The sequence below is a fragment of the Portunus trituberculatus genome, chromosome 3 (genome assembly GCF_017591435.1).
Source record: "Portunus trituberculatus isolate SZX2019 chromosome 3, ASM1759143v1, whole genome shotgun sequence".
Taxonomy (NCBI): Eukaryota; Metazoa; Arthropoda; class Malacostraca; order Decapoda; family Portunidae; genus Portunus; species Portunus trituberculatus.
The window spans coordinates 4284358-4301869 of record NC_059257.1 but is presented as its reverse complement, the minus strand read 5'-3'; the positions used below and the strand labels follow the sequence as shown (position 1 = coordinate 4301869).

The following is a 17512-nucleotide window of genomic DNA, read 5'->3' as shown; positions in this document are numbered from 1 at the left end:
GGTTGGGTTGGGTTTTTTTTTTTTTTTTAGTTTTGGTTAGGTTAGGTTAAGGTTGGGTTGGGTTGGGTCAGGTTGAATTAGGTTAGGTTGGATTAAGTTAAGATACATTAGGTTTGGTTAGGTTAAGTTAGGTTGACTGGAATTATTGCAGTTTGAACTAATACACCACACGTAACTATACACATTCTCACAGTCTAGACCACACTTCTATGAGCATTTCTAACCCCATTTTACCCTATCGGAAATTAATAACCTCAGGACAGAATTGGGTTAGGTTAAGTTTGGTTTCCCCACCCTAAAATCTCACTTTCCCAGGAGGTCCCCATGCTTGTTAGACACAGCGGAAAAAAAATATAAGATAGGCTATATTGGTTGAAACTACAAATTTACCTTCTATCTATGTATCCTAACCACGCTATTGGTCGGAATGGTTATGAGGGAGATGTATCAGTGGTGTGTGTCGCCTCAAATAGATTAGGTTAGTTTGGGTTGGGTTAGGTTAGGTTAGGTTGGGTTATCAGATTTTCATTCCTACATCCCATCAGCCGAGTGGAAGAGCTGCAAAGGGGGAGCTGGGAAACGAGGAGAGCTGGAGGGATGACTATTAGAGCAGTACCGTGTTTACTAAGTACGTGTTTTGTGATTCAGTTTTATTCATTGTTTGGTTATTGTCATTATTATTAATTTTTTTAGGGAGGTAAGATTAGATTTGTTTATAAGTCACTTTTCTATTCTATTTTCTTTTTCTTTTTTTCGTAAGAGAGTAAGACAAGACTCGTACAGTTTTAGGATAAGTTAGGTTCCATTTCACTATATTCAGTTTATTTAGGATAGATTACATTAGGTTTACTTCATTGAGGTTTACATACGCTCAGTTTATTTCAGGTTACAATAGATTAGGTTTACAAAGTTCAGATTACAATAGGTTAGGTTAAGGTGTAATAATTTAGGTGACAATAGGTTGAATTAGGTTAGGTGTGGTTACAATAGGTTAAGTTGTGATAGGATAAGTTATGATAGGTTTAAATTAGGTTAGTTTAGGTTACAATAGGTTATGTAGCGATAGGATAAGTTTTGATAGGTTTGTGTAGTAGGTTAAGTTGAGATAGGATAAGATAGTTTAGGTTAGGTTAGGTTTCAATAGGTTAAGTAGCAATAGGATAGGATAGGTTATGATAGGCTAGTTTAAGTTAGGTTAGGTTACAATAGGTTAAGTTATGATACGATAGGTTAGTTTTAGTTTGGTTCAATTTAATTAGGTTAAGGTGCCAGCAACAAGAGCAAGGAAGGTAACACCCATCACAGCAAGCCCCAATTACTCATCTTAAGGGTGTGTTAGGGTGCTTTAGGGTGACTGGTGTGTTTTTAGACCCATGTCCCCTTTGTTATAACTCCTATACCATGTAACCCCTTCAATACTGGGACACATTTTTACCTTGAGATTTGTGTACCATTAGACCATTTTATTGACATTAGGAAAGGTCTATGGAGGTCAGAAGATTAATGGCTACAGTCTTCACTATTTTAATCCCCACATGAGTTTCTAAAGCTGTATAGAATCATCAAATAGTAAGCAGAATGAATATGAAATGCACCATGGAACTGAAGGGGTTAAATACTTCTATCAGGTCTCCTCTTAACCTACATCTCTCTAAGGAATGCAAATTTAGTATCTTCAGTCCCACTTCATAGGGAATATCCTTCATCATTCTGTTCACCTTTCTAATGCAAGAGTTAACCAGTACTCTCACTCATTCATACACTGGTAAACTCTGGAACTCCCTGCCTGCTTCTGTATTTCCGTCTTCTTACGACTTGACTTCTTTCAAGAGGGAGTTATCAAGACATTTCTTTAATTTTGGCTAACTCTTTACTTTTTCACTTAGGGGACTAGCACTAAAAATTGGGCCTTTTATTGATTGATTGTTTTTTTTTTTATAATTTGTTGCCCTTGGCTGGCTTCTCTCCTGCATTAAAAAAAATAGAAATAAATACTAAATAATTCCTTGTACCTTTTTAGACATCCTCCTTTCCACTGACCCCAATAGACCTGTAGCCTTCCTGTAACATGGGACCAGAACTGCACACCATGATATAGATGTGGTCTGACCTGACTTCAGTGCTTATCTGGTGCTGTGGGTGCTTACTTGTGCTGTGAGTGCTTATTTAGTGCTATTGGGTGCTGTGGGGGCTTATCAAGTCCTATTGGGTGCTGTGGATGCTTACTTGGTGCTGTGGGGGCTTATCTGGTGCTGTGGGTGCTTACTTGGTGCTGTGGGTGCTTACTTGGTGCTGTGGGGGTCTTATCTGGTGCTGTGGGTGCTTACTTGGTGCTGTGGGTGCTTATTTGGTGCTGTGGGGGTCTTATTTGGTGCTGTGGGTGCTTACTTGGTGCTGTGGGGGCTTATCTGGTGCTGTGGGGGCTTATCTGGTGCTGTGGGTGCTTGCTTGGTGCTGTGAGTGCTTATCTGGTGCTGTGGTCTGCTGGAGGATTGTTAACAAGCTGCAGTTTATTTTTTGATAAATATTTTCATCATACATCAGACATTACAATGAGTTAATGAAGGGCAGAGTGTGTGTGTGTGTGTGTGTGTGTGTGTGTGTGTGTGTGTGTGTGTGTGTGTGTGTGTGTGTGTGTGTGTTTCTATCCGTATGCTTCACTCATTCTTCTCTCTGTCTACTTCACTCATTTTGTTTTATTCACTCATACTTATTTTCCAGGTTATTTATCATTTCTTTACTCATTTTCTCCTTTTTCATCTTATTCATCATTTTTTTTTTTACTCATTCTCTTTTCTTTTCACCTTATTCATTTTATTCCACCTGTTATCATCTTCCTTTTCTTCTTTTCTTCCCTTCTCATTTCTTTTTTTCCCTTCTCTCTTTTTACTTTATTCATCCTGTTACCTTCTCTCTCTCTCTCTCTCTCTCTCTCTCTCTCTCTCTCTCTCTCTCTCTCTCTCTCTCTCTCTCTCTCTCTCTCTCTCTCTCTCTCTTCTTCCTCCTCCTTCACCTGTTATCTTTTTCCACCTCTTTCATATCTATTGTTGTTGTTGTTGTTGTTTATATCCTAAACTGGTCATTTTTAAGGCTTCTTTTCTTTGTTTTGTTTGTTTGTTTATATTTTTCTTTTAGCTTTGTTTTATTATATTTATTCATTTGTTATTTTTTTTTTTTTTTTATGGAAGAGATTTGGTAAGAAAGAATTGGAAAAGCAAAAATAGAAATGAAAGGAAAGGAGAAGGAGAAGAGGAGGAGTACACACACACACACACACACACACACACACACACACACACACACACACACACACACACACACACACACGCACAGGTGGATAAGAGTATGATGAAAAAGATTATAACGACTATGATAAGAGCCAGACTTAACACGCAGCATTGGTGTGGTCACTGTACATGCAAAGACATATCAAGAAATTAACAGAGATGGCCCCTGAGATGAAGGACTTTACCTATGAAGAAAGACTGAAGGAAATAGGACTACCAACTTTGAAAGATAGACAGGAGAGAGATCTGATAATGATGTGGAAGTTAGTAAATCATATGGAAAAGATAGACAGACAAGACCTGGTACCACTGATAGAAGGAGATAGACAGACAAGAGGACACTCCAAGATCATGAAAAGTCAGTGTCCAAGTAACATTTAAAAGGCAAGTTTTACACATAGGACGGTGGACATCTGGAACAGCTTGAGTGAAGAGACTGTAGCAGCAGGAAGTGTGTGTGAATTTAGAGTTGGGTAAAAGTACACACACACACACACAAACACACAAGGGCTTGCTTAACCAGGTAGCACTATCAGGTGATGAAAGGGACACCTTTAATCATAACAACACTTCAGGTAAGGTGAGTCATTATCTTCACTATCACTGCTTAAGATGTGTGGGTGTGTGTGTGTGTGTTTATTTTTCATTTATTTATTTATTTTTATTTATTTATTTATTTATTTATTTTTTTTTTTCGTATTCATAAAGTAGTAACAGATCTATGGAGGGACAACCAAAATAGGTTAGGTTGGGTTAGAGTAAGTTAAAGTAGGGTAGAGTAGGGTGGGGTAGGTTAGGTTATGGTAGGGTAGGGTAGGGTACGTAAGGTAAGGTAAGGTAAGGTATAAGTAATAGAGATTTATAGAGAAGAAAATGGGAATCAGTGATTAAAACTGACTGGCTCTTGGGAGTAATTTGATTCCAAGTACAGGTTATTACAAACTAGTGTGAACCAGCTCAGTGCCATTACTCCCTCCTCCTCCTCCTCCTCCTCCTCCTCCTCCTCCTCCTCCTCCTCCTCCTCCTCCTCCTCCTCCTCCTCCTCCTCCTCCTCCTCCTCCTCCTCCTCTTCCTCCTTTTATATATTTTACCCTTTTCTTGATTCTTATTATTTATTTATTACAGTATATCCTTATTTTTTTCTAGTGTGTGTGTGTTTGTTTGTGTGTGTGTGTGTGTGTGTGTGTGTGTGTGTGTGTGTGTGTGTGTGTGTGTGTGTGTGTGTGTGTGTGTGTGTGTGTGTGTGTGTGTAATTTTACAGGGCCTGGGTATCATACTCGTGTGGCCCCGTCTCCATATCTACACACATCCAACTTTCCTTTAAAACTATGCACACTCCTCGCTGACACCACCTCCTCACTCAAACCATTCCACACCTCCACACATCTCTGTGGGAAACTATATTTCTTCACATCCTTCAAGCATATTCCCTTGGCTATCTTTTTACTATGCGATCTCGTAGTTCTATTTAAGTTTTCCTCTCTCAACATCATTTGCTCATTATCCACTTCATCCAGTCCATTCAACAGTTTATAAACCTGTATTAAATCCCCTCTTTCTCTCTTTGTTCCAAGGTAAGCAAATTCATTTCTTTTAATCTCTCCTCATAGGTCATTTCTGCCAATTCCGGAACCATTTTTGTTGCCATTCTCTGCAATCTCTCCAACTTCCTTATATGCTTCTTTTTATAAGGGGACCAAACCACCCCAGCATATTCCAATCTTGGTCTAATTACCGTACTAATTAATTTCTTCATCATATCTTTATCCATATAATGAAAGGCTAATCCAATATTTCTTATCAAATTATACGTTTCTCCAAACATCTTATCAATATGAGCCTCAAACTGCCCATGGTCTTGTATTATCACTCCCAAATCCTTTTCCTTTTCCACCTTTTTCAACACTACTTCTTCACCCATCTTATATGACCCTCTTGGCCGTCTTCCACTCTTCCCCATCTCCATCACATGACTTTTGCTCAGATTAAATTCCATTTGCCACCTCTTGCTCCACTCCCAAATCTTATCCAGATCTGCCTGTAAAATTTCACAATCTTCTTCACTCTTCACACACCTACACAACTTCGCATCATCCACAAACAAATTAATATAACTGTTTACTCCTCTGGCATGTCATTAATATATACAAGGAAAAGTATTGGTGCCAGCACTGAGCCTTGTGGGACTCCACTCTCCACCACCAACCAGTCCGACTTTGCATCCCTTATTACCGTTCTCATCTCCCTCCATCTCAAGTAGTTTTCCATCCACTTTAACACTTTTCCTTTCAGTCCTCCATAAATCTCTAATTTCCATAGCAGTCTCATGTGAGGTACCTTGTCAAAAGCTTTCTTTAAATCCAAATATACACAGTCCAGTGTGTGTGTGTGTGTGTGGTGTAACAAGATGACTTACCTCTCCCTGTCTCTCATGCCTCCAGGAGTCAGCATGGCCATGGCTGAGGTGTCAGCGGAGAGCCACAAATGTGTCTTCTGTAACCAGCTCTTCCCCTCCAAGGCTGAACTGCAAACACACTTCAGGTAGGAGCAGGAACATAAGAATATAAAAAAAGAGTGAAGCTGCAAGAGGCTGCCAGGCCTATACGAGGCAGTCCCAGTGTGCTTAATCTACCTAATTCCATCTATCTTCCCCATCCATGAATTTATTTAACCTTCTTTTAAAGCTCCTTATTGACTCAGCCCTGACTACATGCCCACTGAGACCGTTCCACTCATCAACCACTCTGTTGGAAAACCAGTTCCTTCCCATTTCTTTCCAAAACCTGAATTTTTCAAGTTTAAACCCATTATTTCTGGTTCTGTCCCCGCTACTGATTCTAAGAACTACATTCATGTCCCCTCTGTTAAAACCCTTATACCACTTCAATACTTCTATCGGGTCTCCTCTTAACCTACGTCTCTCTAAGGAATGCAGACTGAGTTTTTTCAGTCTCTCTTCATAGGGAATATCCCTCATTCCCTGTATCTTTTTAGTCATCCTCCTTTGCACTGACTCCAACAGAGCTATGTCCTTCATGTAATATGGGACCAGAATTGTACCGCATAGTCAAGATGTGGCCTGACCAGCGCCAATTATTATTTCAGTATTACTTCAGGACTCCTGCTTTTAACACTTCTAAAGATGAAACCTAATACTCTATTCGCCTTATTTCTGGCCTCTATCCATTGCTTCCTTGTACCGAGATCAGAGCTAACTATGACTCCTAAATCTTTCTCATACTTGGAACTTCCTAGTGCCTGCAAAGCCTTGCCATCCGAATCGGACCTAATTAATCTACCTATCTTTGTGTCGTCCATATTTACTGATATTATCTATTGTGTAGGAGGAGGAGGAAGAGGAGGAATGAAAATGCTTATATGATTAACTTTTTACCATATTTCAGTGTGTGTGTGTGTGTGTGTGTGTGTGTGTGTGTGTGTGTGTGTGTGTGTTTGAACCTCTGACTGCCACTTGTGACATCTTTACTTGCATTACAGCCCTATGCAACCATTAAAGCAAGCCATGAGTTGCTAAATCTATTTGTTTTTGGCCCTGCTTCTCTCACAGTTAAAAGTTCACAGATTTAACCCTTTCAGTACCATATCTTGTTTTCATATTCATTCTGATTACTCTTTAGCAATTTTATACAGCTTCAGAAACTTATGTGGGGGATTAAGGTATTGAAGACTCTGGCCATTAATCTTCTGACTTCCATAGACCCTTCCTAATGCATATAAAATTATCTAGTCACACCCAAAACTCATGGTAAAAGTGACTCATGGTTCTAAAAGGGGTTAAACAAATCATAAGTTGCAAAATTAATATATATTAGTCTCAGTCTTGCATCTATCCCAGTAAAATGTTCAGAATCTTAAATAAATAGTAGAATTTTCTGTGATAGTAATGAGGAAAGGATGAGATTAATGATAGGGATCTGATGGAGGTTTTGAAGTAGTATAGAGGATGTGATAATATTCTCACGGTCACTGGTCAGGGGCAGAGCAAGATTAACAGGGTCAGGTGTAGGTGTTGAAGAGGTGAAGAGGATGTGGTGATTGATATAGGGTCATTAATCAAGGTGGGATAAGATAGTAGAGATCTGAGGGAGGTCTCTGAAGTGGTATAGAAGATGTGATAATTGTTTTAGGGTTATTAATTAAGGCAGGATATGATTAATAGTGTCTGATGGAGGTGTCTGGATGTGATGGTCTTAGGGTCGTTAATCAAGGTAGGACAAGATAATAGAGATCTGATGGAGGTCGTGAAGAGGTGTAGAGGATGTAATAATTGTGTTAGGGTCATTTATCACAATAGAATAAGATTAACAGGGTCTGATGGAGGTGTTGAAGTGATACAGGGAATTTGATGATTGTTTTGGGGTCATTATTTAAGGTAAGATTATTAGCAGGGATGTGGTGGAGGTCTTGCAGTGGTATATATATATAATGGATTCAGGCTTCGTGAGTCTTATTGAAATCCTTCACAATAGTGGAAGTGTGAGGAAGCTTTGCTAACTAAATTGACCGTTGTTTTGGATCCACCAGGCTCTTTTTCTTCTCTCTGTGGCAAAGAATGGTTTTTATTTGTTATGTTTTTCTCTCCTTGGCTACCATCATTGATCCAAACAACTACTTCTATGACTACTACTGCTGCTGCACATTTTTTTGCCATCCGGATTATTTTCCTCAAATTAAAAGATAGGGAATTCTCCACCTTTTTCTCATTACTAACTCCCTGAGCTCTAAGACCATCTACCCAACTGCCCAGTAATCTGACATGAAGCAGTGTTAATGTAGTGACTGACACTGACTCAATATGTGATGGTGCTGCAAAGAGTATCATTACACCAGCCATCTAAGTACCCATGGAAATCTTCTTGTGAACACCTGGGAATTTGCAAAGCCCAGGTGGAGAATCTTGTCTAAATCATCACCATTACCTCTTCCTCTCTCCCAGTCTCTCCTCTTCTCTTCCCTTTCCATTCCTTTCCTGTCCTTTCTTTCCTTCCTTCTCATACCACCATTACAATAACAATAATGTCTTTCCACCACCACCACTACAGGAGACACGCCAACGGGGACATCGACATCAAGGGCCGTCCGAGGGTGCGGCACAAGGCAGAGGAGGATCTGGGCACCACGGAGGAGTGTCGCGGCAGGGGTGGTGGTGGTGGTGGTGGTGGTGGGTCAGGGAGAGGCAGCGCGGCAGGGAACGCTGGTGGTGATACTGGTGCAGCGACGGGAACCAAGAATAATGCTGTTTGTGATGTGTGTGGTGAGTTGTTTGTTTGTTGTGTGTGTGTATTCACCTAGTTGTATTCACCTAGTTGTAATTTTACAGGGCCTGGGTATCATACTCGTGTGGCCCATCTCCATATCTACACACATCCAACTTTCCTTTAAAACTATGCACACTCCTCGCTGACACCACCTCCTCACTCAAACCATTCCACACCTCCACACATCTCTGTGGGAAACTATATTTCTTCACATCCTTCAAGCATATTCCCTTGGCTATCTTTTTACTATGCGATCTCGTAGTTCTATTTAAGTTTTCCTCTCTCAACATCATTTGTTCATTATCCACTTCATCCAGTCCATTCAACAGTTTATAAACCTGTATTAAATCTCCTCTTTCTCTTCTTTGTTCCAAGGTAAGCAAATTCATTTCTTTTAATCTCTCCTCATAGGTCATTTCTGCCAATTCCGGAACCATTTTTGTTGCCATTCTCTGCAATCTCTCCAACTTCCTTATATGCTTCTTTTTATAAGGGGACCAAACCACCCCAGCATATTCCAATCTTGGTCTAATTACTGTACTAATTAATTTCTTCATCATATCTTTATCCATATAATGAAAGGCTAATCCAATATTTCTTATCAAATTATATGTTTCTCCAAACATCTTATCAATATGAGCCTCAAACTGCCCATGGTCTTGTATTATCACTCCCAAATCCTTTTCCTTTTCCACCTTTTTCAACACTACTTCTTCACCCATCTTATATGACCCTCTTGGCCGTCTTCCACTCTTCCCCATCTCCATCACATGACTTTTGCTCAGATTAAATATGTGTGTGTGTGTGTGTGTGTGTGTGTGTGTGTGTGTGTGTGTGTGTGTGTGTGTGTGTGTGTGTGTGTATATGTTTACTTTATAGATATGGAAAGATAATGTGTGTGATGTTTATCTCTCTCTCTCTCTCTCTCTCTCTCTCTCTCTCTCTCTCTCTCTCTCTCTCTCTCTCTCTCTCTCTCTCTCTCTCTCTCTCTCTCTCTCTCTCTCTCTCTCATCATCATCATCTCCTTATATAAAGTTTAAGAAAATTGTACTGGAGAGAGAAAATGTGTGTGTGTGTGTGTGTGTGTGTGTGTGTGTGTGTGTGTGTTTGTTTCTCTCTGTCAGTTTTACGATGCTCCCAAAATTATAAAGAAAAAATTATTGAAGCAAAGAATAGTAATGTTGTGTGTAATGGCTGCTGTGTGTGTATGTGTGTGTGTGTGTGTGTGTGTGTGTGTGGGTGTGTTTCCATTTCTCTTTTTAGATGGACAGTAGAGCGAAGAATGATGTGTCGAGTTTGTTTTTGTGTGTGTGAGTGAGTGTGTGTTTCTCTCTCTCTCTCTCTCTCTCTCTCTCTCTCTCTCTCTCTCTCTCTCTCTCTCTCTCTCTCTCTCTCTCTCTCTCTCTCTCTCTCTCTCTCTCTCAGTGTTGATTGTCATAATTTGTTACTATTAAGAGAATTTTTTAGATAATAGATAAGGAGATAGCTAAGATAGATAGAGGAGAGGCAGTGAAGGAGGTGATGGAGGTGTAAAGATAATGATAAGGAAAGTGATGAAGACAAAAATAGTGAAATATGTTGAAGGAAAAGCAGAAACAATGAGTGTGGCCTTGGTGAATGATAGTGGAGAGAGAGTGATAACAAACACACATGCACATGCACACACACTCACTCACTCAATCAATCAATCAATCACTCACTCACTCACACACACGTCCCGGTGCAGCGAGGCAAATGGGCGCAGCTCTTAATGTGTGGGGTGTGTTCACCTAACAGTAAATAGGTACAGGATGTAACTGGAGGGGTTGTGGCCTCGCTGTCCCGGTGTGTGGAGTGTGTTGTGGTCTCAGTCCTACCCTAAGATCGGTCTATGAGCTCTGAACTCGCTCTGTAATGGGGAAGACTGGCTGGGTGACCAGCAGACGACCGAGGTGAATTACACACACACACACACACACACACACACACACACACACACACACACACACACACACACACACACACACACACACACACACACACACACACACACACACACACACACACACACACTCACTCACTCACTCACTCACTTCTTTAATTAATTCCAGGAGAGGTTTTCCGGACGGTTTCCCTGGCCATTTCTCACAAGTTCCGTAAACACCCCGACTCCCTGCTCAAATATTACTGCCCTTACTGTGGCATGATGTTTCCTATTAAGGTGAGTTGCTGGTGTCTGTGTGTGTTATTATGTAGGAGAGAGGGTTAGTGAAGGACAAAGAAAAATTATGAAAAAGGAAAGATGGGCCCACTTCAGTGCTGGGTAAGTTTCATGTGGTGAGGGTGTTTGGTGAGGTGAGGTTAGTGTGGGGTTTGACTTGGTGAGGTTATACTATGGTAGGTTTGGTGTGATTTGGTTGTTAAGATTAATTAGGTTAGGTTAGGTTTATTTTATGTGAGGTTAGGTTAGATTAGGTGAGATAAGATAATGGAAGGGTAGGTTAGGTTAATTAAAAAAAAATTATGACATGTTAGGTTAAATAATAAAAGAAAAGACATTGGTAGAGTAGGTTTGGGTAAGGGAAGTTAGGTTAGGTAAGTTTTTTTTTTTTTTTTTTTTTTTTTTTTCTCGAGGGGAGGTTAAGTTTAGTTTGGGTAAGTTAGGTTAGATTTTTTTTTTTTTTTTTTTTTTTTTTTAATTATATATATATATATATATATATATATATATATATATATATATATATATATATATATTTATTTATTTATTTATTTATTTATTTTTTTTTTTTTATTTATTTGTTTATTTATTTAGTTTATTTGAATTAGGTTGGGTTAGGATTTGGTTAGGTTAGGTTAAAGGTACGTTAGGTTCGATTAAATTAAATCCCAGCAGGTGTGACAGGTGTGTTGTGTTGCAGGTGAACCGGGACAAGCACCTGGCCAGCCACCCCACCGCCACCCCCCAGCAGGTGTACCCATGTCGGCCGTGTGGCGTCACCTTCTACACTCAGCGTGCCAAGAAGTTCCACATGGACTCTGCACACAAGGGGTGAGCAGGATGGGGGGGGTGACCTGACCTAACCTGAAATTGACTTGTTTATTGTATTGTAATGTAACTATAACCTAACCTAATCTATTCTAACCTAAATTAACCTAATCTAACCCCTTCAGTACCATGACACATTTCCATATTCATTTTGCTGACTATTTGGTGATTTTATACAGCTTCAGAAACTTATGTGGGGAGTAAAATAGTGAAGACTGTGGCCAGTAATCTTGTGACCACCATAGACCCTTCCTTATTGCCTAATCACACCCAAAACTCAAAAAAATGCATCCGAGTATTGAAGGGGTTAACCTGTCTTTACCTACTTGGACCTAACCTTACCTTACCTTACCTTGCCTTGCCTTGCCTTGCCTTACCTTACCTTACCTTACCTTACCTTACCTTACCTTCACCTGACATTAACTAATTTTAACTTCTTGCAATGTAACTTATTCTAACCTATCCTAACCAGACTTAACCTCTTCTAACCAAACTTGTTTAATATAACCTCAAATAACTTACATAACCTAACCAAACCTAACCTAACATACCATAGCATAACACAGCATAACATAACATGACATAACAAAATATAACAGAACTTAATCTAACCTAACCTAACTTAACCAAAGCAAAAAACTAAGCTAGGTTAATTAAAGCAAACAAAACTTAATCTAACCTAACCTAACTTACCCTAACCTAACCTTCCCTAATGTATTACTTGTTCGTGGTGTGTATTGGGTGTCACTCTGTCCATTTTCTAGTCAGTCAGTCAATCAGATTAAACAAAGATAGAAAATAAATAAATAAATAAAAAATAAAAATAAATAGAGAAATAGAATAGAAAAAACAAATATAGATGCTTAGAATAGAGAGGAGGAAAAGATTGTATAAGCAAGAGGAGGAAAAGAAAGATAGATATAGATAGAAACAAGATGTGAAAGAGGCTAGGAGATAGAATAGATAAGAAGTAAAGAGAGAGAAAGGGAAAGAATAAGAGGAGATAGAGCAAAGAAGATAGATAGAACAAGAGAGAGAGAGAGAGAGTGAAGACAAAGAGGAAAAAAAGTAGAAGTGATAGAAACAAGGAGAGAGAGAGAGAGAGAGAGAGAGAGAGAGAGAGAGAGAGAGAGACAGACAGACAGACAGACAGACAGACAGACAGACAGACAGACAGACAGACAGACAGACAGACAGACAGAGAGAGAGAGAGAGAGAGGTGAAGACAGAGAAAAAAGTAGAAGTGATAGAAACAAGGAGAGAGAGAGAGAGAGAGAGAGAGAGAGAGAGAGAGAGAGAGAGAGAGAGAGAGAGAGAGAGAGAGAGAGAGAGAGAGAGAGAGAGAGACAGACAGACAGACAGACAGACAGACAGACAGACAGACAGAGAGAGAGAGAGAGAGAGAGAGAGAGAGAGAGAGAGAGAGAGAAGTGATGACAAGCAGAAAAACAAGTTAGAGAGAGAGAGAGAAGTGATGACAAGCAGAAAAAAAGTTGAAGTGATAGAAACAAGGAGAGAGAGAGAGAGAGAGAGAGAGAGAGAGGACATTGACTCTATAAAGATAACACAGATATAGGAACATTAACCCAAACACACTCATAAACATCTTGAAATAAACACACACACACACACACACACACACACACACACACACACACACACACACACACACACACACACACACACACACACACACACACACACACACACACACACACTGACACATTTTTCTTCTCAGCCATATCTAAAAAACACCCTTAAAATATTGTAGCACATCTTTGCACAGCCTCACCAACATCTTAATACACACGCAAGCACTGACACCCATTTCCTTCTCACCCAGAGCTGAAAACACACCCTGAGAATACACTTCAACACTGTGACACTCACCCAAGCTATGACCCCTATTTCCCTCTCGCCCAAGATTATAATGCACCCTTAAAACACCCTAATACACTCTTCAGGACTAAAAGACACCCTGAAAACAGTCCACAACACTCCCTAACACACTTCAACCAACACTCTTACACTTTTTTTTCCTCCTCATTCCCATAACACACCTTGAAAACACCCTTATACCCTTAAAACACCCTAAAATGCACCTTTATCACTCCTTATCACCTTTTCTCCTCACCCAGGGCTAAAAGTACACCCTAAGAGTATTCTAACACCTGTACATACCTTCACTAACACCTTAACACCCTCAACCAACACATTAGCACACCCTAATCCACCTTTTCTCTTCCCCAGTGTCTATAATGCACTCTTAAGGCACTCTAATGCACTCTTACACATTCTCACCTACACCCTAAACAACAACCCCATCAACCCCTTACCTCTTTCCCTCCTTAATGCACACTAACATGCTGCAACCAACACCCAACCCAACCTAACCTCACCAAACCAACCCCAACTTCACCAAACCAACCTCAAACCACCAAACCAACCTCTAACTTCACCTAACTAGCCCCTAACCTCACCAAGGCAATCACCTAACTAACCTCCAACCTCACTAAACCAAATTAACCTAACCAATTCCTAACCTCATCTAACCAACACCCTAACCTCATTAAACCAAATCCTCAACATAACCTAACCTAACACATCCTTACACACACTGCAACCCCCAACCTCACCAAATCAAACCCTAACCTAACATAACTAAAACAAATTAACCTAACCTATTCTTAACCTAACCTAACCTAAAAAAAAAAAAATTGAAATGAACCTAACCTAACCTAACCTTCAAGTACTATAACCTAGCCTAACCTAACTTCACCTAACCTCTTTTTCTTCCTCTCCAAGGGCTCCAATGCACCCTAGATACATATATACCTATTTCAACACCCTAACACACCTTTTCTCCTCCCCAATGGCTTTTTTTCCTCCTCAGTCCCATAACACACCCTGAAAATACTTTAACACACCCTTACACACCCTCACCAACACCCTAACACACCCTCACCAGTTCCTAACAAATCCTAACTGTCTTTTCTCTCTTCCTCATTGCTAAAACACACCCAAACACACCCTAACATGCCCTCACCAACATCCTAACACACACACACACACACACACCCTTCAGTCACTAACACTTCTAATCTTTCCTCTCTCCTCCCCCATGGTTAAAACACACCTTAACACACCTTAACACCCCCTCACCAACACCTTAACACACACCCTTACCAGTCCTTAACACTCGAACTCTATCCTCCCACTTCCTCTATGGCTAACACACTTCCTTACACACCCAAACACACCCACACCACCTACTCACCAACATCCTACACACACACACACACCCTTCAGTCCCTAACACACTCGAACTGTCTTGCCTTTCTCTTCCTCATGACTAAAACACCCAAACACACCCTAACACACCCTCACCACACCTAACGCACCCTCACTACCTCCTAACACACCCTAACTACTTACGCCTCTTGCCCATTAGCTAAAACAGCCCCAACACACCCTCACCACCCCCTAGCACTCCCTAACTACTTTTGCCTCTTCCCCTTAGCTAAAACACCCTCTAACACACCCTTGCCATCCCCTAACACACCCGTAATCTCTCGTAAAACCCCCTTTCCTCCTCCCCCAGGGCAATCCGCATGGTGAACCCTGTCAGGACACCAGCGCCCAGCATGAAGATAGTGGTGAACAACGCTGGTGAGGCCCACAGTGTGTACTATTGCCATCTGTGTGGTTGTGAGTACCAAGTCAAGTACAACCTGCAGAAGCACCTCGCCACCAAGCACAGTGAGAGTGAGAGGGATGCCCTGCCCACGTGAGTACTGGCGGTGGTGGTGGTGGTGGAAGGAAGAGGAAGAGGAGTAAATGATAATAATGGGTAAATAATTTGACTTGTTGGCAATAATATAGAGAAATTAAGGAGAAAATGTGAGATCGTTTTTCATATGAGTACTGGTGGTGGTGGTGGAGGAGGAGAGGGAGAAATAAAGCAAATATAAATGGTAGATAAATAAATAGACTTGGTAGGAATGAATATAGAGGAATTAAGGAGAAAATGTGAGATCGTTTTTCATATGAGTACTGGTGGAGGAGGAGGAGGAGGAGGAGGAGGAGGAGGATGGAGATAAGGAGGAGGAGGAGGAATGAATATAGAGGAATTAATGAGAAAATTTGGGATCTTTTCCATGTGAGTATGTGGTGGTGGTGGAGGAGTAGTAGTAAATGATAATAATAGATAAATAAGTAGACTTGTTGAGAATAATATAGAGAAATTAAGGAGAAAATAGGTGGTGGTGGTGGTGGTGGTGGAGGAAGGAAACTGTAGGAAAGAAATAATATAATAGAATAAAGTTTGCTGGAGATGCAAACACAGGAATTAGGGAAAAATTACGAGTTTTTTCAAAGTAATTACTGATGGTGGCGATTGTAGTGGAGGAGGAGGAGGAGGAACTAGAAGAAACATAAATGATAGAGAAATACTGATAATTTTGACTTGCTCAGAATATTATAGAGAAATTGAAGAGAAAATATATACTAAATGAATGAATAAATAGATAAATTACTGGTGAAAGAGACTTGCAGGAAATAAAACAGAGGAATTGAGAAAATATGTAGATAAATGAATTAATAGATTGAGAAATTAGACAAATGATAAAGATGAAGATAATGAAAAGGAACTAAATAGATAAGTAATTAATTCACTTATCTATCCTTACCTATTTATTCATTCATCTACTTACCTAACCATACTCATCTCTATCCACTTACCACTAGTACTCATCTCTATTATTCATGTACCTATCTAACTTTACTCATTTCTATCCACTTCTCTATTCATACTCATCTCTTTATTCATACACCTACTTATATAAGCACACACATCTCTGTTCACATGTCACTAATACTCATCTTTTTTATTCACTCATCTACTTATCTAACCTTACTCATCTCTATTCACTTCTATCCATACTAATCTTTTTATTCACTCATCTACCTATCTAATCATACTCATCTCTATTCACTTGTCACATTATATTCATCTCATCTTTATTCACTCATCTTGTAATCTAACCATACTCATCTCACTTTACTTATCACTAATACTCATTTCTTTTTATTCATTCATCTATCTAACCACACTCATCTCAATTTACAGTTTACACCATTCCATTCATACTCATCTCTATCCATCTACCATTAACCATACTCATGTCCATATATTCACTATTCATTTACTACTACACTCATCTCTGCCTCACTCACTCTTCACTCCTTCAAACAGAGAGTTGGTGCAGTGTAACCTGTGCAGCGCTGTCTTCTACACCAAGAGAGCCTATGAAGCACACAGCCACCACCACAGAGAGGGAGACCTGTTTGCCACCAATGAACAGATGAGGTGAGCTGTGGTGCTGCTGTGGTAGGGATAGTGAATGTGTATTTGGTGTAGTGTGGTAGGGAGATAATGAGAGGTGTTTGTGTAGTGTGGTGTGGTGTGGTAGGGACAGATGATGAGTTATTTGGTGTGGTGTGGTAGGGACAGAATGAGAGGTGTTTGGTGTATGTAAGTGTGTGGTAGGGCAGAAGTGGTGTGGTGTGTGGTAGGGACAGATAATGAGAGGTGAGTGGTGTAGATAAGTGTGTGGTGTGGTAGGGACAGAATGAGAGGTCTGTGTGGTGTGGTGAAACAAAATTAGAGATGTGTGGTGTAGATTATGTGTGGTATAATATTTGTGGTGTGGTAGAGATAGAAAACAAGAGGCATTTGGTGTGTGTGTGTGGGTAAGACAGAATGAGGTGTGAGGTGTGATGTTATAGGGACAGAATGATGTTTTTGGCGTAGATTATGTATGTGGTAGACTCGGAGAACAAGAGGGGTGTGGTATATGTGTAGGATGGATGTGGTGTGGTGTGGTTGGTGTGTGGTAGAAGTGTGGGAAGGTTAAGAT

At 40.2% G+C, this 17512-nt stretch overlaps 1 protein-coding gene across 6 annotated transcripts in view; it reads left to right on the top strand.

The window, feature by feature from the left end:
• LOC123507450 (zinc finger protein 423-like) overlaps positions 1 to 17512 on the top strand; it is a 60228-nt gene that overhangs the window by 37881 nt on the left and 4835 nt on the right. For 4 of the 6 annotated variants that reach the window (XM_045260357.1, XM_045260373.1, XM_045260347.1 and 1 more), the window contains exons 2-7: positions 5729 to 5828; positions 8351 to 8562; positions 10657 to 10766; positions 11467 to 11597; positions 15196 to 15381; positions 16849 to 16962. In XM_045260357.1, the coding sequence (XP_045116292.1) occupies positions 5737 to 5828; positions 8351 to 8562; positions 10657 to 10766; positions 11467 to 11597; positions 15196 to 15381; positions 16849 to 16962 (845 nt within the window). In that variant the 5' untranslated portion in view covers positions 5729 to 5736. Of the gene's footprint in view, positions 1 to 545; positions 629 to 5728; positions 5829 to 8350; positions 8563 to 10656; positions 10767 to 11466; positions 11598 to 15195; positions 15382 to 16848; positions 16963 to 17512 lie in introns of all 6 variants that reach the window. The other 2 variants (XM_045260339.1, XM_045260331.1) reach the window with 1 other exon arrangement.